The sequence below is a fragment of the Corythoichthys intestinalis genome, chromosome 3 (assembly GCF_030265065.1).
Source record: "Corythoichthys intestinalis isolate RoL2023-P3 chromosome 3, ASM3026506v1, whole genome shotgun sequence".
Classification (NCBI taxonomy): Eukaryota; Metazoa; Chordata; class Actinopteri; order Syngnathiformes; family Syngnathidae; genus Corythoichthys; species Corythoichthys intestinalis.
Genome location: NC_080397.1, coordinates 47,654,190 through 47,681,363, shown reverse-complemented (window position 1 = coordinate 47,681,363; position 27,174 = coordinate 47,654,190). Strand labels below are relative to the sequence as shown.

The window sequence follows — 27,174 nt, the reverse complement described above, 5'->3', positions numbered from 1 at the left end:
AAGCAGTTCTCAATCTTACCACACTGGAGAGGTAGGAAGTGAAGATTGTGCTCCTTGGAAAAAGGAAGCAGTAAGGTCCGTCAATCAAGGGTTACCTCGCCATCTCCCTCGTCAGGGAGAATCCAAATCCAGTGTAATTCAAGGGTGATCAAAAAACCTAGCCTGTATAAAACAAGGCTATTATAATCTAATTATTTTTCTAATTCTTAACCAATATTCTTTTAACAACATTAACTGCAGTTCAACTCAGTTTAATAATTGAGTTGAGTCTGTTCTCATTGAAACACAAATACAAAAATTACATTCAACACTGAAAAGAAAAATTAAACTTTGCCATTGTCAACAATTTAGTATCACAGACAATAGGTTTTGTGAGGGCATATGATTCAACTGCTGTGACTACATTTTTACACTTAAGTATAGTTGGCAGTAGGGCTGCAGCTATCGAATATTAGTAGTCCATTAATCGATGGACTAGTTAGTTTGAATAATCGAGTAATCGGATAAGGAACATGAAAAATTAAAATACCTGAGCTGAGCCTCAAACGTTTTTTTTTTTTTTTTTTAATGATCTATGTACAACAAAAGAACAATTGGCTAACTTACATGGAAAAGGTCAGCTAGCTTAAATGCTATAAAATGCTAAAGTTTTTTTTTTTTTTTTTTTTTTTTTACAATGGTCTTAACAAATGCTTCAGACACCTATTCCCACAAAAACGGCTAAATATTCCTATAAACTAAATTATGAATGCACTAAAAGATATTAGCTCAAACAAAAACTTAGCTTATGTTGGTCTTAACAGGGAGCAGTTGGATTCAGCCATGTGAAAAGAGGCAGACCAGTAGGCAGTGTATCCACCCTAATCAATAAAACTAAATGCACTTTCAAAACAAACCATGGCAACTCCACTTTAATTAAACGAATACTCGAAGCAACAAAATTTAATTCAAATGTTTTTCTAATCGAATATTCGAGTTAATCGATTAATCGTTGCAGCACTATTTAGCACATTTGCAGTAACTCACTAAGATGCTTTGAAAGAGCTTCACAAAATCCAGGCTCAAGAACCTCTGGTTCCACTCCCTTCTCTATTCGTCAACATATAGGATGACAATTATTTTACTAACTTTAGTCAACAATGGGTCAATAATTTCTTATTAACGGCCGAACTGGCCAACTAATGCTAACGTTAGCGCCGAGTAGCTTGATAGGCTAAATTACCACGGACGAGTTAACTGCACTTTTGCCTCATGCACACCGTCTCCAACTCAGCCCACGCTGATAAGGAAGTGCTACAAAAGGTTGACTCGTTTTTTTGAGAGATATTAACAGTAAAATGTTGAATAAATTCACTCGGTTGCTTTCCTATGCAGCACCTCTCTGCTGGAGTAGCTCACGATGCGGTCAGTTGAGAGAAAGGGTTGGTCCCATTGCGTTGTTGGTAAACTTCCATTGGCCTGGTGCTACAGCAGAGGGGTGGAGACTCCTTTTATCTATAATTCACATTTTGTGAGTTAGGTAATCTGTAAACTAAAATAATTGAAATGCAAATATAAAATAATAATAAGTTCCATCATGTTATTTAATTGAAAATATGTACTCAAATATCTGTTGAGTTACATATATAATATAAATATATATTTTGCTTTGATGATGAAAAGCAGGTCTGTTTTCACCCCCTGAATGCCACTTATTTTTAATTGCCTTAAATGTCAAATGTTTGCTGGATGTCTGTAACGTCAACAGGCAGCTGCCCTTTAGATGCCACACACATATTGATGAGCAGTGGGAGGAATCACACTCTGACATGAACTATTAGGATGGAAGGTGGTGGTCTCCAAGTGCCCATTTCACAGCTCTGATCTGTGATCTTCCTACTTAGAACCTGTAGCCTGTAGGTTAGGTTTACCCTAAATTGTTTTTGCTAGATGGAAGAAGGTACCAAATAAACCCATGTATCCTCATTTTTACAGTTTTGTTTGGTAAAGTTGAGTGTGTTTTTTGTAAAACATGGGAATCGGCTAAATAAAGGTTAGGAAACAATGCTCTCAATGATAGATCTTGTCAAAGCACATCTAATTTGCAGCACAGGTGGTCTTGGCAGTATTACTAAATTTGATTGGGACACATGCAGACAGATTTTGAGCACCATGGGTATGTGCATTAATGTTAGTCATGGTAATGACTAGGGTTGTTCCGATCATGTTTTATTGCTCTCGATCCGATCCCGATCGTTTTAGTTTGAGTATCTGCCGATCCCGATATTTCCCGATCCGATTGCTTTTTTTTGCTCTCGATTCAATTCCAATCATTCCCGATAATGTTTCCCGATCATATACATTTTGGCAATGCATTAAGAAAAAAATGAATAAAACTCGGACGAATATATACATTCAACATACAGTACATAAGTACTGTATTTATTTATTATGACAATAAATCCTCAAGATGGCATTTGCATTATTAGCATTCTTTCTGTGAGAGGGATCCACGGATAGAAAGACTTGTGACTTTGTATATTGTGACTAAATATTGCCATCTAGTTTATTTGTTGAGCTTTCAGTAAATGATACTGTAGCCATGCCCAAATGCATGATGGAAAGTGGAACCATGACTGTGCGTAGTGCTACCAATTGATATATCTTCTCTGCGTTGGGAAATAACATAAGGTGTTAAGAAAAAGATCAATTGCTACCTTGCTTCCCCACATTGCTTCCCATGATATTTCTAATCATAGGGAGAGGGTTTGTAAGGCTATAGCCAATTAAAAAAAGACTCCAATGGCTGCCAAAATTCACTCTACTCATTTTACGCTGCCTTTTATCTCTCTGTATAGGTAAGATGGCGCCATTACAGATTGTGCGCTACAATGCGTGGGTGGGTCGTACAGCGCATGCATTAATTGCGTTAAATATTTTAATGTGATACCTTTTTTTTTTTTTTAATTAATTACCGCCGTTATCGGGATGAATTTGATAACCCTACCTTAAGCCTAAACTAAAGACTCTGAATGAGTGTAACATATTATGTTTGTAATGTTAAATACAATTAGAAAACGATTTAATTAAAATAATATACTGTATATATGGCGGAAAACACAGACAAGACTGAAAAAGCAGTTTCTGCTCTTGCACCCCTCTTTAAAATAAACTGCTGTACTTTTAGCCAAAACAACTATTGTGTTTGATAGAACAATATGTCTATATGCTGCAATAGCAGATTCATGGCGCACTAAGTCTCCGAACTATTTTTGATTTGTCCGTTTTACCCTAAAAAAAACCCGTTTACAGATGTTGCACAACCGCTTTTGTTTCAACCTAGCCATAAAAAGGTAAGTAATTATATTTATTATTCAAAATGTCTGTCATTTTTAGCTTAGAATCATGAATTGATGTCTAATATTTCATTTAAAAAAAAAAACGACTTTAAAAAATGATTCACTCGCATTTTTTAAACTTTTAAACGAATAACGTCAGAATGATAAATTTGGCGTCTGTAAAAAAATTCTCAGATATCTACCTCATAACTATCGCTTAATCGTATTTTTTTTGTTACTGTCGCATTTTCCCCGATATGTTAGATGATAAATAATCGATCCAAACAAAAAAAAAAATTGAAAAATAATGTTTAAAAGGGTAACTATATGAAAAAGAAAATCTTAACGACTCCTTGCTATATCACCATGTTTCACCCATAAAATAAAATAAAAAATCCGGCTGTGGCCATTCACAGCTGTGTCTTGACACTCGGTGATACATGCTACATTGAGTGTTTGGATCGAAACAAGGTAAGTACGCGATAATATCTCGTTAAAATGGTGGCGTCTTTAATTCTGCTCTCGCGTGCTCTCGCCTCCAATTAGGGTTTTGCTTTTTTTTTGTTTTTTTTTTTGTTTTGTTTTTATAATGCCTTCCTGTTCAAAATTTTTGTTCCCCCAGAAAATTGAGATTCTAAGCTGTCCAATGATGTATCACACATGCATTTCGGACAATTTTGAAAGTTGGCCAATTTGAGGGTCTCAGAGCAGAACTTCAAGTCACCTGAGTGTTTTCCGCCATTTAAAAAAAGGCATGGCCGATATTTTTTTGCCGATTCCGATACTTTGAAAATGACGTGATCTCTGGTAATGATTAAAGCACTACTTACAGCATGTGTTTAGTACGAACCCTTCGAAAGTACGCGGATGATGCCGTCATGAGCCCTTGAGTAATTGTGTGGGTTAAACCTTCAAACGACTGCTTTATTGATTGTCTATTTGACTGATTGACACTGAATAATTGTTGGCTTTCCAGGAGGAGCCGTTCGTGATGGTGTCTGAGAATGTTCTCGGCAAACCCAAGAAATACCAGGGCTTTTCCATCGATGTCTTGGATGCTCTCTCCAACTACTTGGGCTTCAAGTACGAGATCTACATTGCACCAGACCACAAGTATGGTAGTTTGCAGCCCGATGGTCAGTGGAATGGACTAATGGGGGAACTTGTTTTCAAGGTGAGACAAATATTCATGTGGGCACATACGGAGAAAAAAAATGCATTAACATGCCAATTTAAAGGTTCATGACTGGACAAATGGAGCGTTGGAGAATTGTAGACAAGCAACACTAAATGGATGTGTTTCCTGTTAACACAAGACACTGAACCAATTCACAACACCATGCATGCAAAATTCCACATGCCATTGGCATCACTTATGTATGCTATGGATGGTCTAGGCCTCCCTTTGGGCGAGGACTTTGCAGACAATCGTTTGGTCCACTTTTAGCATCTTAGCAAGAAAATCATGTCATGTCCACAGTACATATTTAAACGAAGCAACCGCGGGGGCTCACTTGAACTCCTTTATATTGGAAAACTCAGATTCAACTCCTCAAGCACCCTCGGACCATAATAGGATGAATAACTCAGAGTTTGTTACATAAATAATACAACAGGACTCTATAGCTTCTCTGACTGCTTAGAGAACGAGAATATAGGAGATTGTATAATTGTTATGAAGTGTTCTAAAAATAGTCTGTTTAAGTTAATGATTCAACTTGATTAATTGCATTATGAATTAATGAGTGTTACATAAAGGTTAAAGGTTTTATTATATGGATTGTTTGACTATTAATTTGATAAATGCATTACTATTGCTTTGTATTTCCTATACAAAACGAAAAAAAAATGTATAAAGTTACACTAATGTAATTTACAGTGAAGTCGTCGTCACTGCGCACTGAAAATAATATTTACTTAGTAATTTGAAATAAGAGATGCATCTGTTTGGGCAGAGGCAGCATATTACCGGGGAGTCATATTAAATTTAGGTATTACATCATAATAACTCAAAGGTCACAAGATTTGTTCCACCTCGTAGAAAATACTGTAACCAAAATATTAACATTGTTATTTTGCCAGTATTAGGTTCAGCTAATGAAGCGACAGTAAGCTGTGAACTGTAAAATAAGTCATATACTGTATTTGTTGTCTATATTAGTATAGCATGTTTCATCAATCAGCCATTAGTAGTTAGTCAGTTTCATATATGTGTCGCTATGTCAGAATATTGCAAAAAAATACACCCAAAATCCTGCAGGGTCCTAGCAGATTACAACAGCTGTTAGCAAAACTCCAGGGACTGGAAACATTTTAATTAGCTTTTCTTTCATTTTTTTGTCAGAGCTGATTTTAATTGCTCTCACTGAATCATAAACTCTTCAAGTGCAAATCGTTCAGTTTTATAAGTAGAAATGAAACAATCATTTGATGTCTGGAATTCAAATGAGAGAATAAATAGAGTATATATGATCAAATATGATTCATAACTTTGTTGTATCAGGTCATATAAAGTGATGTGGAAGGTGTTCTGGTGCTGGGGCTGTAAGTGTTTTAAAGGGTACCACAGATAGACAGACATGTAATTCTTAAAAGATAAATATTAGAAGATTAGATTCTTAATGTTTTGGTTTTAATAAAATTTGTAAAGTTAGTTCAACCAGTAGGTCGCCATTGTTGTTGATGATGCAATGCCTTCTGGGCGATGACGTCACTGGGCGGCACTTCCGGGCTACCACAGTGTCACTTTTTAGCTACGTAAACATGTCGTCGGTTCTGCCCGTTCAATTTCAACCAAAGTGGAGAAGCGATGAGCAGGACAGCACAGACGATATTTCACAAAACGAGCAGCAAAAGCAATTAAATGAAGGTCTCCAGCGGGAATCGAACCCTCAGTTCCCGTGCGATAGATGAGCGCGTAGACCACAGGACTATACTTCCGATGTATTGTCCCTTTCTGTGTAGTAAAACCTGAAAGGGAAATGCAACTAAATGGAAAGTGCAGCTGGCTTGACCACGGAATTAGAAAATGTGGCACACTTCAGACAGCAAGCGGACAACAATAACATAGGGATTGTGTAAAAGGGTTTATTGAACGCACAAAAAACACGTGATCATGCATAGAGAGGCATAAAAAGACAGTAAGGTCGGGATCTATTTAAAAAAAAAAAAAAATTTTTTAAACAGTAGACTGGTGAAGTGAAGTGAGAGGCAGACAAACGAAAAAAAACAAGGTAAGGATGCAACTAGCAACGAAGGGATATACAAAATGTCAAATGGCAGCAAGTCAATATTTCGGCAAGCCGCCTAGGATCGGTTTAAAGACACTGCCGATGAGCTGGAATTGGATGCAGGTACGACGTTGAGAACTCATCCCACAGCTCTGTAACAAAACAATCAGACCAGCATCAGAATGTGATAAAATCATGCCAGTCGTCATTCTAGCGTCGCTTGCTAGCTAGCACAGCTATTCTCCCAGTCCAGCCCAACCGTGTCATCACCCCCAGCGTGTATTGGGCGCAAAAACATGATGCCATACATAGGTCAAAACATGTACGAAATATTATAGATTTTTAAATCAATGGCAATTATATACCGTATTGGCCCGAATATAAGACGGTGTTTTTTGCATTGAAATAAGACTGAAAAAGTGGGGTCGTCTTATATTCGCGGTCTAGAAATTATACCCACTGACAACGCTAGATGGCGCCAGATATCATTGAAGCGATGTTCTGTCATGACAGATCTCAGCTACTCTCAAGTTTAACCAGTTTGCATTATTTTATTGCAATGTTTTTCCTTATTCAGATTTTTTTCAAGACTATTTACAGTTAGACTTCACGTTGATGGTAATGCAGTTATTGCAATTTTGTTGTTTTATCACAATAGATTAGTTTATTTACATTTCAAAAACCAAAAGCCATTCATTTACGAATGTGATTGCACTTTAGTTTACATATTTAAATGTTCAAATATTAAGATTTGAATGAGGCAAAATAACGTGCTTTTTCTCTCAAATATATTGTTATAATCATTTGTTTCGGATGTACTGTAATTATTTTGTGTATAAAAATTAATTTGATGTTCAAAAAGTCTTTTTTCAAACTTGAGCCTTGAAAAAGAGGGGGTCGTCTTATAATCAGGGCCGTCTTATATTCGGGCCAATACGGTATGTGTTTCTAATAACATATCATAGTAAAACAGAACAATTGTGGCTTATTGGAGACTACAAGTCTTTAAGTTTGAGGTTCCCTTTATGTAAATAATTGGATCAGAGTGTTCTGCACCATTATTTTTAGAGCATTACTGAGGAAGAATCACTCTTGGATAATCTTTTAAACACACCCAAAAATCAGGTCTTTGCCCACATTTTAGAAATGCTGAAATTTTCAACCTTTTTATCAGTGTGTGTACCACACTTTACATGAATTTTCCTTTTCTTCATCGCCTAGCGAGCCGACGTCGGGCTCGCCGCCCTGACCATCACACCCGAGCGCGAGAGCGTAGTGGATTTCACCTCACGCTACATGGACTACTCTGTGGGCGTGCTGCTGCGCAAGGCCGAGCGCACAGTGGACATGTTTGCTTGCCTGGCACCCTTCGACCTGTCGCTGTGGGCATGCATCGCAGGTACCGTGCTGCTGGTTGGCATCCTGGTGTACTTGCTCAACTGGCTAAATCCGCCTCGACTGCCCATGGGCTCCGTGTCCTCCACAACGCTCTACAATTCCATGTGGTTCGTGTACGGCTCCTTTGTACAGCAAGGTAAATACATAATGCATCACATGGGTTGACATATGTTCTCTGCTCTGGTGTCTAAAGTACAGCAGTAACAGCAGATACTGCATGATGATATACTGAATGATTAATTGGTTATTAAGAAGACAGCATGATGACTTCGTGTTTAGTGTTTCTGCCTCATTTTGGGGTTTGGCGTCTAGGCTTTCTGTGTGGAGTTTGCATACCAAATATTGACGCTTGGTTTTCACTAATAAGTATTTACTGTATTAATTTATCTGATCAAAAGTTTGGGGTTACCCAGACAATTTTGTGTTTCCTCAAAAGCCACACTTTTATCTTTCAAATGAATTGCAAAATGAATAGAAAATATAGTCAAGACATTCACATGGTTAGAAATAAGGATTTTTATTTGAAATACCGTATATTTCGGACTACAAGTCGCACCTGAGTATAAGTCGCACCAGCCATAAAATGCCCAACAAAGAGAAAAAAAAAACATATATAAGTCGCACCGGAGTATTAGTCACATTTTGGGGGACAATTACTTGATAAAATTCAACACATAGAACAGATCTGTCATCTTGAAAGGCAATTTAATATAAAAATACAATAGAGAACAACATGCTGAATGAGTGTACAGTGCATGAACAACGAAATGCGAATATACTGTCCTCACTAGGACACCACGGCTCGGTCCTGGCTATACGGCGAGCTAAACTCCCAAATGCCGATCTTTGACGTCTGTATAATTTGCGGAATCAATTTCATCCTCGATACCAAACAGGTTCGCATCAACGTAAATAAATCCTAATTAGGTGCTGTTACAGCAATGACACAAACGGTTAGCATGTGTTCACTAGCATTGGCACATCTTTCAAACAACCACACAACTGGCTTTAAGTGTCCTTTCGTGGATGGAAAACACACAACAACTACAGAAAAGATGATACACACAGGCGTTGCCTCTATAGAGATATTTCACAAGCATAAACAATGAACGTAGGTTCGCAGCCATGTTTCTCTCTCGCTAACTTGCCCACTCACTCAAGCTGCGTAGCTGTCCGTCTTCTTCTGGCGTGTGAGCTGTCTTCTTCACGTAAACAAGTGCGAGTGCGCCCTCATGTGGGCGTGAAAGCGCCACAAACTAAAAGCATGCATTTCAATATAAATAAGTCAATAATACAATTGAACACACATTGCAAAAGGCAGAACATAAACGTGGCCGTAGCTAGTAAGAGTTATTCAGATAACTATAGCATAAAGAGCTTGCTAACAAGTTTACCAAACCATCAGTGTCACTCCAAACCACCAAAATAACATGTGAAATGATATCATAATGTGTTAATAATTTCATACATAAGTCGCCCCTGAGTATAAGTCGCACCCCCAGCCAAACTATGAAAAAAACTGCGACTTATCGTCCGAAAAATACGTTTTTTTCCTTCAAACTTCGCTTTCATCAAAGAATGATCCCTTTGCAACAATTGCAGCGTTGCAGACCTGTGGAATCCTAGATGTTAATTTGTTGAGGTGATCTGGAGAAACCTTACACCATGCTTCCAGAAGCACCTCCCACAAGTTGCATTGGCTTGATGGGCACTTCTTGCGTACCATACGGTTAATGTCCTCCCAGCACAGCTCAATGGGGTTGAGATCTGTTGACAGTGCTGGCCACTTCATTACAGATAGAATACCAGCTGCCTGTTCTTCCCTAAATAGTTCTCACATAATTTGGAGGCGTGCTTTGGTTCATTGTCCTGTTGTAGGATGAAATTAACTCCAATCAAGCGTTGTCCACAGGGTATGGCGGGGCGTTGCAAAATGGAGTGATAGCCCTCCTTATTTAAAATCATGTTTGCCTTGTACAAATCTCCCACTTTACCAGCACCAAAGAAACCCCAGACCATCACATTACCTTCACTATGCTTGACAGATGACATCAGGCACTCTTCCAGCATCTTATCAGTTGTTCTGCGTCTCACAAATGTTGTTCTCTGTGATCCAAAGTCCAAACACCTCAAACTTCGATTCTTCTGTCCATAACACTTTTTTCCAGTCTTCCTCTGTCTAATGTCTGTGTTCTTTTTTGCCCATATTAATTGTTTCCTTTGATTGGCCAGTCTCAGATATGGCTTTAATATTTGCCACGGTGCCCTAAAGGCCAGCATCCCGGAGTCGTCTCTTCACTTTCGACGTTGACACTGGCGTTTTACAGTTGCTATTTAATGAAGTTGCTAGATGAGGACCTGCAAGGCGTCTGTTTCTCAAACTAGAGACTCTTATGTACTTGTGTTCTTGCTCGGTTGTGCAGCAGGGCCTCCTACTTCTCTTTCTACTCTGGTAAGAGCCTGTTTGTGCTGCTCTCTTGTCGGAAATCTTCAATTTCTTGGCAATTTCTCTTATGGAATAGCCGTCATTTCTAATACCCCTTTCCCACTGGCCAAAAAAACCCGTGTCAACCCGCTAACAATCGGCTTTTGGTGGCAGTGGGAAAGGTGCAGCGACCCGCCTCGACCCGTGTCAATCAACCTGCCAAGCGACCCGCGTTAAAATCACCTCGGCTCTGATCGCCATGCAGTGTGAAAGCAAAACCCCGGGTCAACAGTCAACACCCTAATCTACGTGGTGACGTAGGCTAGTACGTGATGCGTCATAACAAAAAACAAAAACCATGTGCTCTATCCCAGATCCACATACGGCGAACAGTCGGTGTAGCAGCGTTAGCAATAGCCATAACAGATGAAACAAAGGCTCTTCTCCTCCTTCTGTGACGTACATGACTCCTTTCAATTTCAAACCAAAATTTACGTCGCCTACGTTGCCTCAGCACAAGCAAAGTGTTGATCCTTTGCTGCATTTCGACCATTTTGCGGGCAGTAAAAAGCATGAAAACAGAGAACACAAACGGAAAGAAGGCTTCCATGTTGCTTTGCATTGTTAACTTCCTTGAACTGAATGAATTTGGTCGCAGTTGTCGAAGCGCATCTTAGCGTGGTGACGTCACGCACCTTACGCACGGCTGAGGAGGGGTGGGGGTTAGACGGGTGAAAAAGAAAAAAAAAAGACACGGCTTTTTTCGTCAATGGGAAAGGTGCCAAATGCCAATTGCTAGTGGGATGCATCGTCTTGGAAAAACGCGCGTTGACCCACTAGTTTCAGTGGGAAAGGGGTATAAGAAAATGAATAGATTGTCGAGTTTCACATGAAAATTCTCTTTTTCTGGCCGTTTTGAGAGTTTAATCGTGCCCACAAAGGTGATGCTCCAGATACCCAACTATCTCAAAAAACGTGGCTTGGGAGACAAGAACGTAACGAGTAGGGGTGTAACAGTACACAAAAATCTAGGTTCGGTACGTACCTCGGTTTTGAGGTCACGGTTAGGTTCATTTTCGGTACAGTAAGAAAACAAAATGCAAAATATAAATGTGCTAGTTGTTTATTACACACTTTTGTGCTTTCAACAATAGGAACATTAGCCTACACAAAGCTATAATTCTGCTCAAAAATAGAAAATACCATATTCTGAAATGTAGATATTTTGAAAACCAAAATAAAAATAACTTTGGCAAAGAAAAAAATTCTTTAAAATAAATATCTGATGTGCAAAATTGAACAGTTGCAACACTGAAGTGAAGAGTTGTTCCATCTATATTCTTTTTTTAATTGAATTCCCCACCCAGAGGGCCAACCCCCTTCCATGTTAACATTTAACCGTTACCCACGCTGCTCACTGCACTTCTGAGTGGTGCGACGGCCCTGACCGATTAATTATCTTTTTTGAGACTGTCAGTCATCTGATCCCCGCGTCCGCCAGCTGGCTGCCTCCCCTCCCAACGTGGCGTACTCTGATTGACGCCGGACGGGCAGACGACGTCACCGCCGCTGATGGGCCACCCGAACTAGCTGCTGTCTGACATGTATCCATTATGCAGCGCTTTGTTTACATTTGCGGCAATAACGACACTTGCTTTACGGCAGCTAATCCGATACACGGTAATACGGCTCTGGGTAATACTATTAGGCCATTGTTTGAGCTTGCATACCCGCGTGTGTGTTGTATTGTGCCTGAGTCTTGTTAACCAAGTAAAGGCAGCGTTAACAAAAGTCATCTGACCGCTCGTCATTTTACAGTCAACACTCAGAGTTCGCAACTTCGCATTTGACGGCATACGTGCCGCGTACCTCCTCGCCAGCTGTTTGCTCGCCATTCATTCACCTGTGCATTTGATCGCTATTTTGTTACACTCCCGCTTTTTCGGTGAGGTATTTTGTGTTCATTCGTTATTGGATCGTTTTTGTTCACCACTGTAAATAAGAGCACCGCAGCAGTTAGAGGTAAACTGCCGTTTTCGTTCAACCCGTTGTGTTTAGTGTAGAAGCCAGGGTAGTGGCTGTATTGTTTTTTCTTTATTACAATCAGGGTTTACTTAGCGGGTGGGGTTCAAGTGTAGTTTCATTTTGTTTGTTGTTTTGGCCTGGGCTTACGCTGAAGCCAGCTTCTTCCGCATTTTGTATATTTTATTCATTGCGAGTTTGACTTGTGTGAATAAATTTGTGTCCACTTGCAACTTGTGTGCGTGGCTCGTTTTATGTTACGCCCTTATTTTCATAATGTACGTTAGATTGCATTGGAGCAGTGTTTGGGTCGTGTTATTCATTAGACATGCTGCACCGCTCCCTCATGCTCCTCAGCAGAGTTTAGGATGTGTCTATAGCCCAGGCTGCGCTCCATCTTGCTTGTTTGGAAACATGGTAAGATTTGTTTTCTTATCTTGGCAAGAGAGAATATGCAATGCTGCATCAGCCTTTAAAGGGCTGCGCTGTGATCATAAGACGCTAAATGCAACTCCTAGCGTTAGCGTAGCACTCGCGTTAGCTTTAGAATGACGAGCGTCCTATTAAAACACTGGCCAGTCTAAAGCAGAGCCACTTGGCTTTTCTGGTCAGTGAATATAGAGGGGAGCCAGTTGGCAAAATGGTGTTTTACTAATAGGCCCACTTCAGCCCTTTTGTTTGGTAAGCAACGATATGTTTGGTAAACTACAATATGTGCTCGTCTGTCTATGTTTATTCGAAATTGTTGGAAACTTTTATGTTTTTTGGACTAAAACTTTAGAATTTTACAGACTAAAACATTTGAGTAATTGTTGACTAAAACTAGGTGAAATTTGTATGACATTCCGTTGACTAAAACTAGACAGAGACGAACACATTTCGAAATGAATGAAATATGACTGAGACTAATAAGTATTTTTGTCCAAAAGACTAAGACTAAAACAAAAAATTAATTCAGTCACTTTTTTTTCCCCAATGTCACCAAATAACTCTTCCAAAATTCCAGTGCTAGATTGACCACTGGCGATATTGCTGAGCTTTGTATCGGCAAGGTATAAGCAGTAGAGGTGGGAATCTTTGGGCACCTAACGATTCGATTACAATTACGATACAGAGGCTCCGATTCGATTATAAATCGATTGATGCACCACAACCAGCTTTTAATTTTTTGTACACTAGTTCCAAAATTGTTCAAAAATCCTCTCAGGCTAAATAAACTACTATTTCAGTATCAAGTTAACCGTTAAAAACAGTAAATAAAATACTCAAGTCTCCATTCTGTATAAGCAGCTTTAAACTACATTCAATTAATTGAATGTTGTGAATCAACCGTTAAAGTTGTTAAAATTGCTCCCGTTATTCCATAATTTCCCTTCTGTCTACTTTCGACGTGAAAGTTTTGAAACTGTTTCATCATTTAAAGATAGATTCAAGTCAAGATTTTGCCGATGTTTTTTTTTTTTTTTTTTTTTTTTTAGATAAAAAGTAATTAGGTTCGCGACAAGAGCCTTTTTTTATTTATTTATTTATTTTAATTTATTTTCCGTTCAGGCATGACAAATCCAAACAACCATACAGCATTTATATGTGTTTACAATTAATTCAACCCGAAAAGAAAAGGGCAGACAGGAGAAGCCGAAGCTTATTGAATCCCGCCCCCAGTATACCATATAGGATGCAGAAAATATCGAATAACAATTTTTGACATTCAGATTTCGTAGTGATTACAAGTTTTTTTTTTTTTTTTAATATCCATCCCCTCTGATTGTTCATTTTCCCAATAGTCCATTGTCGATCGTGGCAATGTGCTCGTTATGTTGATTAAATCCAGTAGATTAGTTCATAATTCAGTAGTTAGTTTATTCAGTTGATTCGATCCAGAAGATAGGGAATAGCTGAGGACCGATGGTAGGCCGTGTCCACCACCCTCCTTTTGTCGACTTAATCCTTGTTGCAGTTTTCATTCCTTGCTGACTTCCGACGAACATTCATCTCAAGGTTGTGCAGCTTCGTAGTAGGACTTCTAGAGAAGTCTGCTGCTTTAAGATGGCGCCTGTTTACTAGCGGGAAAGTCTGTCATTTCGCATCTAGTTCTTGGTATATGATCTAACACGGCCGTCGTCTGTCATTTCACATCGTATGTTTGTAGCAATTAGCAACTGGGCGCAGATGTAGCGGCTGACAGCCGCTGTCAGGTATTATTGTTTTGTTTTTTTTACCTAGCAGCATGAGTTGAACATGATATTTACTCTTGGTCCGTTCCTCATTGCGTCCTGAAGACCGCGCTGCCTGTGTTTTATTTCTGCTTTACCTGGTATAAATCAATAATCGGAATTTGGATGTTTGTGAATCGTTCTCGAATCTTCCACGGCCGAATCGCGAATAATCTAAGAATCGGAAATTTCGCACGCCTCTAATAAGCAGACTGATATGCACGCTCTGTGAACCTGTGGTGTATTTGTTTAATCTTTGAATATGTAAGCAGCATGGATTGTACTGTCTTATTTATCGTAAAAACCCATTCATTGAACACATTATTATCCGACCATTGTTTTTTTTTTTTTTTTCGTTTTTTTTTAAAACATCCCACTGCCAGTGGTGTGGCTGTACTGTACATAGGCTATACATACATCAACAGTAGTATGCAAAGTTTCGTAATAAAACTAGAAATACTCACCATATCACTGAAATAAGATATGTAAACAGACTTTCCCAAAGTAACAATGGATTTGCAACGGAGCTTCCACACTCAATAGAAGGAAACATAAGGTGAGAAACATTAGTCTTACTAGGATTGACTGGCAGGGTAATGACCTCCTAGACGTTATCTCTCCTAAAATTCCTCACAATCCACCGTTTAGTGCTCAGGTGCAGATATCAAGAGGAAGGATTTGGAACACAAGGCCGTGACCTTGAGAATGGAAGAGAAGAGGGTGGAGGAAATAAAATTTGGCAAGATTGGGTTTGATTCCCACGGTTGTTATCTCATGCAAAACCAGTAGAGGCCATACAGAAAGTCAAGACTTGTTTTATGCAGCAAAAAAAGGAATTACGCTGCAAATTAATTTTAATCAGATTATTTTTCTTAAATATAGTCAAATAATTTTCTTCATCTTGTTTTGAGTGTTAAAGATTAGTTAACAGATTAATGCGTCAGATTATTCCACTTACTTTAAGTAAATATTATGATTGGTTCTTATTAAACCCATACATCTAAAAGTTGGTCATTTTTCCATCTAAATCAAGGAAAATTTTGAACAATATTCTTGAATTAAGAATATATGACATTTAAAAACTTCTTCTTTTTTTCAGATTAAATATACTAATTTCTTGCTTAAAATAAATCCGTTAATCTTATTTTCAGTTTGCTATTTTTCTTATTTCAAGAAATTTCATGAATAAAATTTACTTGAAGCACTGGCACATAATTTCACTTATTTCTAGTAGATTTACACTGAAATCAAGGGAATTTAACAAGTTTTAAAGCAGTGAGTTTTGGGAGTGTACAAATCATTTGTTGGTGTATTGAAAATTTGCCATATGGACAGTGACATTTAATCAAATAACATCTTTGTATTTAGACCTGGCGAAGCAGTATGTGGACATTTGTCTAAAAAAGTTCTTTTAAATATATATGCACGCTATCGGAGTCCCCTGACGCAAGACGGCAAATAGTTACGCCGCCAACCACAACTTTAGACATATACATTATTTATGTCATGAGTAGGTTGCTTTACCTGAAGCTTGACTTGAGCATTCGGGCGCTCCAAGTGCTTTTTCACATTGGAGGTTGCATTGAAAGAGGAAGGGCATCTTACTCCCTGAGCAAAGTGTGCTCTTTGGCATCAGAGGTTCTCTTTTCTTTCGACATATTTGAAATACAGGTTAAATCGCCCCCGTCAAAACTAGCTTTTTGCAGCTGGGATACTTTTTCACTAGCACTATCAGCAAGTTTTGTAAAACGCATCCACATTTTCCCCATCTGTCCTGACAGATGTCAGGTGGCAGCCAATCGGTGACGGTAAATGATACCCTTTTACCAAATCCAAACCAATAAATGTTCCGTTCAAGCCCCCTTACTTCTGTGCTGTGTGGTGAACTGGAGTTGCTTCTAGAAATGTAACGCAAGTAATGAGTTGGATGGAATGGAATGGAAAACTGTGATATTATTACTATTTTAAGCGGAGTCATGCCTTACACTAATCGTTACTGGAAAAGTAATTTTACTTAAAAAATAAAAAAGTTACTATAATAAAATTAACACTGATGACTATAAACTTTGTTCATAATCAAAGGGCCGTTTTTCTTTAATACAAGTTTGACAGGAGCTCTCGTGTTGGTCAGGTATGAACAGCAAAGGCTATTAGTGTAGAAATTTACATGTTAACATGATCCTTAATAAATCAAATAATGTTAAAAAATTTAACATTACGGGGATCGATCAGAGTATGTGGATCAGCTGGTCCAAATAATATATGCAATAATAATTAGGGTTGTCAAAATTATCGCGTTAACGGGCGGTAATTGATTTTTTAATCACGTTAAAATATTTGACGCATTTAACGCACATACCCCGCTCAAACAGATTAAAATGACAGCACAGTGTAATGTCCACTTGTTACTTGTGTTTTTTTGGTGTTTTGTCGCCCTCTGCCGGCGCTTGGGTGCGACGGATTTTATGGGTTTCAGCACCATGAGAATTGTGTAATTATTGACATCAACAATGGCGAGCTACTAGTTTATTTTTTGATTGAAAATTTTACAAATTTTATTAAAACGAAAACATTAAGAGGGGTTTTAATATAAAATTTCTATAACTTGCACTAACATTTATCTTTTAAGAACTACAAGTCTTTTTATCCATGGATCACTTTAACAGAATGTTAATAATGTTAATGCCATCTTGATTTATTGTTATGATGAACAAATACAGTACTTATGTACCGTATGCTGAATGTATATATCCGTCTTGTGTCTTATCCCCCAATAATAATAATAATAATAATAATACAAAACCACATCACTTCATATTAGACAAAATATTTAGGATATACAAGGAGACCATTCAAACAACTGGCCCCTACAGGGTTATCGTGGGAGTTTATTGAGTGCTAAGATGGCAGATGGGACAACGCTTTTAGTGAAGCTAGCGTGTCTCCATATCAGGGTCCGGCATCTGCGACCAGAAGTGTGAGAGGTGAGATGATGGCCCTGGCTAACAAACAGCTCTGCTGTGACGATGCTGTCTGTCATGCATCCTGTCAGCATCTTGGTTTGGTTGTCGATATAAGATTGGTTAAGGAACAGTTGAATCAAATACATCAAAACACAAAACATAAATCAACATCATCACCATTTAACTACGCCCTTTTGTTTAAAAGAGACTTCTGTTCAAATGTCTGAAATGTTTCAGCAAAAAAAAAAAAAAAAAAGTCAAAAGTGCTCCGTAATATGGATAACTATTAATGATATAAAACTGATTGTGATAAATGTGTAAATATCATACTAAATTGATTGACGGTCCTTTAATCAGATTAAAATCGAATCATAGCAGACATTCGACTTCCCGAAAATTTATATTGTATATATTATCGCCAAAAATTGGTGATTTTCATCCCTTCTTATTAACTCATTCACTCCCAGCCATTTTCACCGATGCAACCCCCTTCGCTCCCGGCCGTTTGACTGGATTTTGACTGATTTTGCAAGGCCCACAGAAAATTCTGTTCTACTGCTATATAAACATGGACCACACCAAAAGAAAGATTAGACTCCCTTCTTTCAGCAGGAAAAAAAAGTTACTTGATATCTTTTTTCATTCTTTAGAAATCAGCATTAGAAAATAGCTTAGTATGAGCAATTTTCCAATTTCTGATGAAAAACCAGAGAAATTGAGCTTTTTGTAAACGCATACTTTTCAAACATAACTTTGACTTTAAAACAGCTATGTTTTGCTTTACTTACATCCCAAACATCTGAATAATGTTTTCCTTTTACAAAATAACATAAACAGCAAGACAAATAGAGCTTTTGATAGCAAAGTGACAATTTATTTAGACATAACTGAGAGATGACGCTGTTGTGGCCTTGACGGCCGGGGTAAACTTTTCCCTCATCGCCGCCTGTCTTATAAAGATGGCGATTTTTATTTTATTTTTTTTTATTACTTTAATAATGAAATTTTTGTTCAAGCTTATTAATTCACAAAAAACATTTTGGAACATCTAAATTCTTTATTAACGAATAAAAAATAACATAAATACCAATAATAAATCACAAACAATGAGGTCAAATGCTGCTGGCATTAACTAGTGCAAAAAATGTAAACGGAAACACTGTGACTTCACCTCTTTAACAGGAGTCAATACAATTCTTACTCTTTTTGTGGTATGTCATTGTCTATATATTTCTAAATATTAAAATGAATTGCAATGTCCCGGACAACCATTTTCAGAATTCTTTGTGTGAGTTCAGATGCTTTTTCTGGTGTGCATGCCACATTTTTGGGGGATGGGAAAAACTGTTCAACTTTTGTTTGTTTTTACCTGAAAATAGATAAAATAGAGGGCACGATGAAATATTACCACAATTATTTGGAATGAAAGGCACACATTCCCACAGTAACAACAATTAATATATAGTATTAATTTTATAGTATACTACTATATGTAAAACTTTATAATATTAAATAACTAACATTAGTGCAGTCATGGATTGCAATAAGCAGGCCAGTGCTGTTTCCATATATATTTTTAATATATTATGTATATACAGGATATATGTATATATTTTCCCCAAGTGGGAGCTTCCATGATCCAAATAAATGTAATAATAATAATTTATATAATAATTAAAAAATATATATATTTATATTATTAAATAAAAATGTGCGTTGACACGACGCACATAAAGGCAACTTCCATTTAAAAAATCCTTAGAAAGTTGTATGGATTTACAATCCGCTAGCTTGTTGTTTGTTGTCTTCGAAAATTACACTTGGGTGATGGCGCTTCAAGTGTTCGTTCATAGCCGACGTGCTACCGTGGTATGCGAGCTCAGCTTAGCAAAGAGTGTACAAAGTGGCACCCTCCATATTTTCCTTGAAATAATTCCAGGCGCTGGCTATTCTGGTCCGCTTTTTTGGCTTTATGCCGCTTTCACGTGTTACCAACTTTTTTGAAATTGGCGGTGTTTTCAACTCCTCACCGGCGATTCACCTGGCTCGTTGTCATCGGTTCGTCTGGGTTCGTCCGATTTCCTCCTCAGGAAGGCGGCGGCGTGCATAAAAACACCGAGAGGCGTCGGATGGCTCTTTATGGATACTTTTATTGACCAAAACAAAAACGTGGGGGATGAAGCCACTCAACTCGGCGCTACCCGCGCATTTTTCCAACTCACCAATCTCGCTCCCTCTCTCTTGCTCACTCGCCCACTTTCTTCCTCTTAGCTCAATCAGACAACGCCGGTCACATTGAAATAACAGTGGCCCCCTTGGGGGTGCCAGTAACAACCGCTTGTATCGCGAGCGCCTGCCATTCTAAACTGCATGTAATTTTTTTTAACCCGTCATTACCCGTCGACGGTATGTTTTGCCCGTCGACGCATTTACGTCATCGATGACGTCGACAACGTCAACTAGTCGAGACAGCTCTAATCAGAACCTAGAGATGTTTCTTGTAAAAAACAACTATAAAAAAATGTAAAAGACGTGTAAATACGTCTTTGGGACACTGAAACAATTAAGAATTGAACGTATTTATACATTTTTGGGAGCAAATGAGTTAAGTTTGCGCATTTGCTATAAACGCTGGAAGTCAAACACAAGCCTTGTGTACACTGTTTATGTACTTATCCCTCTACGACGTCTTCGCCTACACTTAGCAAGGTGCTCAGCATGGGCGGGCACTTTGTGGGCATGATCCGCAGGGAAAACAAGCTTTTGTATTGCTCGATGAAAGCAGGCACACTCGCAGAAAATAGAGCATGTTGATCTGGGAGTGACACCATTCGCACACATCTAGCTACAAATTGTACAGCAGGAACAAGTACTGTAGGTCATGACACTATGCAAAAAGCAGAAATTTTGACGTGCCAGACGTTTTATGTGGTGCCTGGGCGGCATCCTAGATGTCAGATCAGATAAATATGTCAAGGTGATCACCACCTTGGAACTTTTGTTGGTCCCGGCAAGCAACATTTTCATACTCCACAATCTCTGCTTTGCTGCATTGCCTTCCTCCTTGTATTACCTTACGAGAAATCCGTTGGCACGCTCATTCTTTTCTGTTGTTTTTGTTAAGATTGCCTTGTAGCGACTAATGCATTTTCTGTGTTTTTCAGCAGATTACTGTGGACTTTTTGCCATATGTTCTTTCCAAATTTTTATTCTGTCTTTGAAAAACGTACTGAATGAGTTTCTGATGAGCATGCCGCCCTTCTCTCAATAATCCTCCATCTTGTTGTAGCGACTAATGTCGCTAATGATGATCCACGCTAATTGCTGTTTGATTTTTGGCAATCATTTCTCTTTTTAGGGATAATTAACATTTTAGTCATGGCGTCATTAGCATGGAAAACAAGTGAGGAAGGATCTCATTTTGAGCAGCTTGTTGAGCTGCTGTGCACGAAAATGCAGCTGTGTGTTGTGTGCACTGTACTGTATATGTGTTTATGGGTGTGAATGTGTGTGTGTGAAAGGAAGGAGCGGCACTTTGGTCACAGGTGATTCGTCACTGATTTGGAGAGCCAGAAATATCTCGCTTAGAATTTAGCCAAGCATGAACACTCATCCCACTGCAGGGTAAAGTCGGGCCGGCTGGAAAAAGTCACCTAGAAAGCTAAAAAAGGAATGCAGTGCATTTTGGAAGTCAAACACAAGTCTTTACTGTTGGTAGTTTAAACTTGTAACTGTCCATTTTTACAGTAGAATGGAATGATACTTTGGAAAAAGACACAGGTAATTTACATCAGTTTCTAGGTGTGTACCATCTTAGGCACCCCACAATTCGATTTGATTTTTGAACCATGATCGCGGTATTGACGATGATCGCAGTTATCACTATTATCAGCCCAAAAACTTTATGTCCATTATTTATTTAAACTATCCTTATGATTCAACAGGAAAGATGGAAACATGCCCATACAACAAAAAGCTGCCCTTAAAGACCAAATGTGAAGTAAGGTTGGCCAACCATGTTTTTGAATAATATCAATGGCTAAACAATAATAAGCATATTTTCGTTATTTTATTTTTATTTTTTTTAACGCAAACCTTCCAGATTCTTTGTTTAACCCATAGCAATGACCTTGACAATGAAAATGCTTTTCTTCGACAATCTCTGGAAATCTTCAAAAATTACGTCACACAGAGAACTTCGAGTCTGTGTGTGGCGATGTATTGTTTTCAGTTTAAAGAAAAGTTGTATGAGTGTCCAAGGGATAGCAGGGCACGTAAATGGACATCTTTCGTTCGCACGAAGCGAATGAATTTCACGCCATCATCGTGTTCTCTGCTACAAACACTTTGAAGATCCATGCTTCCTCAACCGGTCTGCTTATGATCAAGGATTTGCCAAAAAGTAAGTGTGATTTTTGGATAGATGACTGACGACTTTGTCAAAGCAGAGCTGCCAACTGTTGTGGAATGAACAGTAGAAGGTAGCGACGTTAGCCGAAAGGTAACTGCAAACTGGCAAAACCCCGATCATGTTGTGGAATGAACAATAGAAGCTAACTCGTGGCAATCCCTAATCATAGTTGTATTGAGTTCATTTTGCCTACACTTATAAATTCGTCAAAACTTTTCTTTTATCCCAGGCAATAGTAGGTGGTTTATTTACCTGACATGTTTGGTCGAACACTTCCGCCTTCGGACCCGCTGACGATATCAGGTAAATAAAAGCTAACGTCGCTAGCTTCAACTGTTCATTCCACAATATGATCGGGGATTCGTCAAAACTTTCCTTTTATCCAAGGCAATAGTAGGTGGTTTATTTACCTGACATTCTTCAAATCATAAAAATAATAACAGCCTATATCTTCCCAATCCTGGGCACATTGTTTGCATCCCGATTAGCGTCTGGCTAATACATGTACTGTCGAATATAAAATTCCAACCTCCTCCTCGTCTTCCAACTTCAAAAACTTGGATCTCCTCACTTGCGCTCGATCTATCGCTGTTTGAATCATTGTTTAAAGGGCTTTTTATGGCGTCCGTATGGAGCGCTGCCATCGCTGTTCTCTGTGTGACGTGTCACTTCCGGGTTCGTCCCCTTTCAGGCTCAAACTGTGGAAACGCGATTATTTTGTCAAATATACGACATCTAAATTATTTTTTTCATGCTTTATTTGTTGGACAATGTTTAATTACTTTAATTGTTACCCTATTTGGCATTTTATGAAATTACTTCACATTTGGTCTTTAAACTGCTTCTTTATTAATTTTTTACAAGAAAATGCAAAAATTAACACTGGTGGAATGAATTTCACATTTTCTGGACACAACTAAGTGTCTTTAGAAATAACACTTCTTTTAACCTATATACTATGTTTTCACAGTGTTACAGGTGCGGAAATCACAACTGCTCTTGACGCCGCCACACACACACTCATTACAGCGCGGGCACTTTCTTCTCTCCCTCTCTCTCCCGTAGCAACAGGTTTCTGTACTATTTTGCATGTTTGTACTGTTACCGTACTGTCGGCGCTAACTATTAACATCTCAAAAACAACAACAATAAAGGCTAATAGTACAAGAGGGTTCGTGTATTTACATCTTATAGACGAACACAGATCTTAGGAACATACTCAGGACATTTTTCAATTGAAATGCCTTAAAACTACTGCTGGACAGTAGGAAAGACAAGGAGCAACAAACTATCTCTCTTCCCCTCTCGCTTTTAAAAAATAACTTGCACACAAAAGCGCGACCACCGGGCCATCATAACGTTGTGCGTACGTCCGTTAACGGTGTACGTGCGGCAGACGTGTCTTGAATTTTGTTCGGCAACGAGCAGCTGTCATAAAGTTATGGGTGAAAATCATCATTTTTTAACCTTCATGAATCGTAATCGAATCGTCACATTGATTTTTTTCGTCGAATTGCAATGCATGTAATAATCGATTTTTTGGAAGTCAGACCTCTACCAGTTTTCATACAACACTTTTATAATCTAAGTAATGGTACGAGAAAGAGAATTGAGTTGGATGAGATGATAATAAGAGAAAGGTGACACACTAGAATGTCTTGCTTTTGGCCTTTTCAAGCAAAAAAAGACAAAGGAAATGTGAAAAGATGTATCTTTTCACATTTCCTTTGTCTTTTTTTCTATACTTCCTTGTTCCTTGAAGTTCCATGGTCTTTTGTTGTTTCAGTCATCTCTCATCTTGTTCCTTCCTACAATCCTTTTTTTTTTTTTTTTTTAATTTGATTCTGTGATCCTTTCTTGTTTTTATATCCCAATACTTTTTTTTTTCTTTGATGATGAAAAATTTTCACTCACTCCCACATTGGAAGATAAACGGATGTAGCTTTTCTCAGCTTGCCGTGACTAGCAGTTCTTCGATAAGGGTTTTTATGCTGCTAATTCCAATCATCAATGACTGAGATGGGATAAATTGGAAATTTTTGCATTTAATTATGCTGAGTTCTGTTGGTTGTATGATTTGGGGTAAGGAAAAGAACCTTGAAATCATCTCCTTCTTTTGCATTCAACCTGTCATCCTTTTTCATCACTGCCTGTCTTGACCACATTATCCAACTTCTCTGGTCTTCTTGGTCTTTTAAGGGCGCAGGTTTGGTCTCAATATTGGTAGGGACAATATAACAGCATACCTTGGATGTACACTTTTTGCTGTGGATGGAACATTAATAAGACCAAACTGATTGGGTGAAGGGGGTTCAGGGCTACATTTCTCACCAATATGAACCTAATTAATTGATAGGCTAAATGATTTATGCAAAATAAATCTGTATTGACTTGTCTGGATTTTATTCGCAAATTTTAAATCGCAATATTTGGACACAAATTATATTAACATGCACAAGAAATACAAATTTATTAATCATTTCTTAACCATCCAGAAATGCAAAAGAACGAACATGCAACATTTGCTTTGAGACCACTCAAAATTGTCTAAATAAATATCACAAAAAAGCTTCTTGGTCAGGGAATAACAAACACATAAAAATGAAGCTTCCGCCTCGAATTCGAGAAATTCACACATATTAATGTTACGCTAACTCTAATGCAGGTTGAACTTTTAGTAGCAAAATTAGTGGTGTGTTACCCACCTCCACAACAGTGACGACATCTTTTTACATTACTTACAGGGGCTGCAGCTCGCGGAAAATAACTTCTAATATTTCTCTTGTTCGCCATTGGGGGGGTTGGTGGGTCAAGTCATCAGCCAATCAAACCTGCGTTTGAGAGAAAAAAATGGACTGGCACATTCAGCAAGTGAAAAGGGGTCAATGTAAATCTGAACATAATGAAAATAATTCACTTAGTAATAGTAGGGTCTATTCTATCCTTACAACATATGAAAGACTATCTAAATTGCCGATATAACTGAAGTCAGGATATAATAAGGTTGCTTAACCCTTTAACACCGAACGTGTCGGCAGCGACGCGTTTACGCATATCGTCTTTGAAGCTTCGTCACGCTGTAAATACGTCACCCACGTGCCGCTGGTTGGTCTCGTTTGAAAGTGCGGAAGTTAATGTCCACACCAGTTTTTATTTGAAGTCAATCGGCCAAGAAAAACGGGAGATAATGTCATTTGAGTTTTATAGTTTTATTCCACTCATAAATATGCATTAAAACACTGCATGGACCATGTATCCATGTCCATATTTCCATCATTTCTTGTCCTTTTTCAAAACCGAAAGCAGCACAAAAGACTACTTATCCCAAGAGCCGTTGTGATGTCATGAAGGACGAACCGAATGTGATCATTTTTAATAAATTTCCGAGCGAGGTGCCAACTATTGAAAGGGAGGCATGCGAAGCAAGCAACGGCTGGTTGGTTTGAGCGAGCGACTTTGAAACGTGCAGAATGAATCTAAAACTACATTTAGCGCAAGCTAATGCATTATTTCATTAACTCAAGGAAGAAGATGTGCCGTATTTGTCGTTGTTTTCTTGGGATGAGTCGGCGTCTCGGCGAGTAGATGTGACAGCAGCACGCAAACGGCGAAAGAGTAGGCTGTGTGACGTTGTGTTGGACGCAGCTCCGTGACCTGTTCAAGAAGAAGCTTTATTGGGTTGCATGCCTGAAAAATTTGAACTGAATTGAACTGAACTACTTGTCAATATTTTTTAAAATACTTTTTTTCAATGTTATATATATTTTTTTTTCTTCTTCACTATAATCTTTTCAATTTTTATGTAGATGTGTGTTTGAGAAGCTTGATTGCATGTACGAATATACTTTTGATAAGGTGATGGGTAAAACACCTTACGTCACAAAGAGATATCCTCCAAACCCTTTTTGTGTTGGATGATATATATAATTTTTTTGCTCACTATTTTGCACAGTATATAACCTGTTTTGACCATAGTATGTGTAAAGGCCAAAAACGCCCATGACCATACCTGCTGTTTGTGTTGAATTGTCAAACATAAAACTATTCAATCTTATTTTTTTCTATTGAATGTTTGTCCTAACAAGTTGAATAAATATTATCAAGCTTCAAAACGGTTGGTAGAGCATGTTTGGTTGTCAATGGGACGTCAACATTACAAATTTTGAAAAAAGATTTTGGGATTTTTTTTTTCTTTTTGGGTCCAAAATGTGGATTATAATTGGTCAGTGAAGAAAACAACAGTTTAGACATGAAGTTCAAGGTGTCCTGAAAAAAGGCACCCAACTTGGCCATTGTAAACAATTTTTTCTTTGAAATATAAAGGCAACATCAAATGCATGCAAATTCAGCCAAAATAGGCTTAGGTGTTAAAGGGTTAAAAGTTGGTGGGGATAATTTGAGCATCCTGAAAAGTTGGAAGTGCTATGTCCCTACCATCCCTATGCAAACCTACGCCCTTTAAATATACTAATTTCCAAACAAATAAATTAACACTTGCTACCACATTACAGCAACTATTTTCTTTCTATTTACATCCATTTAACATATTTGAGTAACAGATAAAAATATTCAGGACTCACAAATCATTTGTGTGGCTCCAAAAGCAGAAGAAGAACCAGTAATAGTTTTCTTTGAATGAACAAAATGGATAAACAAAGAAAAAGAATACATCAAAGTAAATGCATAAAAAAATAAATAAAACCAAACTACAAAATAACAAACATAAAGGAACAAAGTGTGTTAAAAAGAGGTAGGGAAAACAGCAGATTCAAAAACAGGCTGGTAAAAATCCACTGAGAGACAAGACTGAATGCACACAGCAAAATGCCCCGGGCCAACGAATACTCCTTTTCAGACATATGCTGAAGTCTGGTAATGTTAAGGTATTTACCCAGCTTGCGCTCATGTCTGAAGCAATTACCCGGGTCTGCCTTCTCTTGTTCCCGTCTTTTGTTTCCTCTGTCCCGGTGTCCTGCTTGGGCCCCGGTGGTTGTCGGCGCACTGCGCTGGGTGGTTCGTTGGGGGACTGTCGCTCTCCTAGGGACTGGCCGTTCCCCCGCAGTGCCTCACCCAATCCCCGAAGGCTGGTTAGATGCGACTCGGCTAGCCGTAGGACCTTGCTAGGTCCTGGGGCACGGACAGCACACAATTGGCTATGACTGGTGGCATCTGGCTTGCCTGTTGGCTCCCACGCA

The 27,174-nt window shown here is 38.4% G+C and overlaps 1 protein-coding gene across 7 annotated transcripts in view; it reads left to right on the top strand.

Moving 5' to 3' along the window:
* The window catches only part of grid2 (glutamate receptor, ionotropic, delta 2), a 1,093,502-nt gene that overhangs the window by 815,107 nt on the left and 251,221 nt on the right, over positions 1-27,174 (top strand). For all 7 annotated transcript variants that reach the window (XR_009062687.1, XR_009062690.1, XR_009062688.1 and 4 more), the window contains exons 10-11: positions 4,294-4,491; positions 7,769-8,081. Coding sequence is in view for 3 of the 7 variants with exons in the window: in XM_057831225.1 (XP_057687208.1) it covers positions 4,294-4,491; positions 7,769-8,081 (511 nt within the window). In the remaining 4 variants the exon portion in view is untranslated. The remainder of the gene's footprint in view (positions 1-4,293; positions 4,492-7,768; positions 8,082-27,174) is intronic.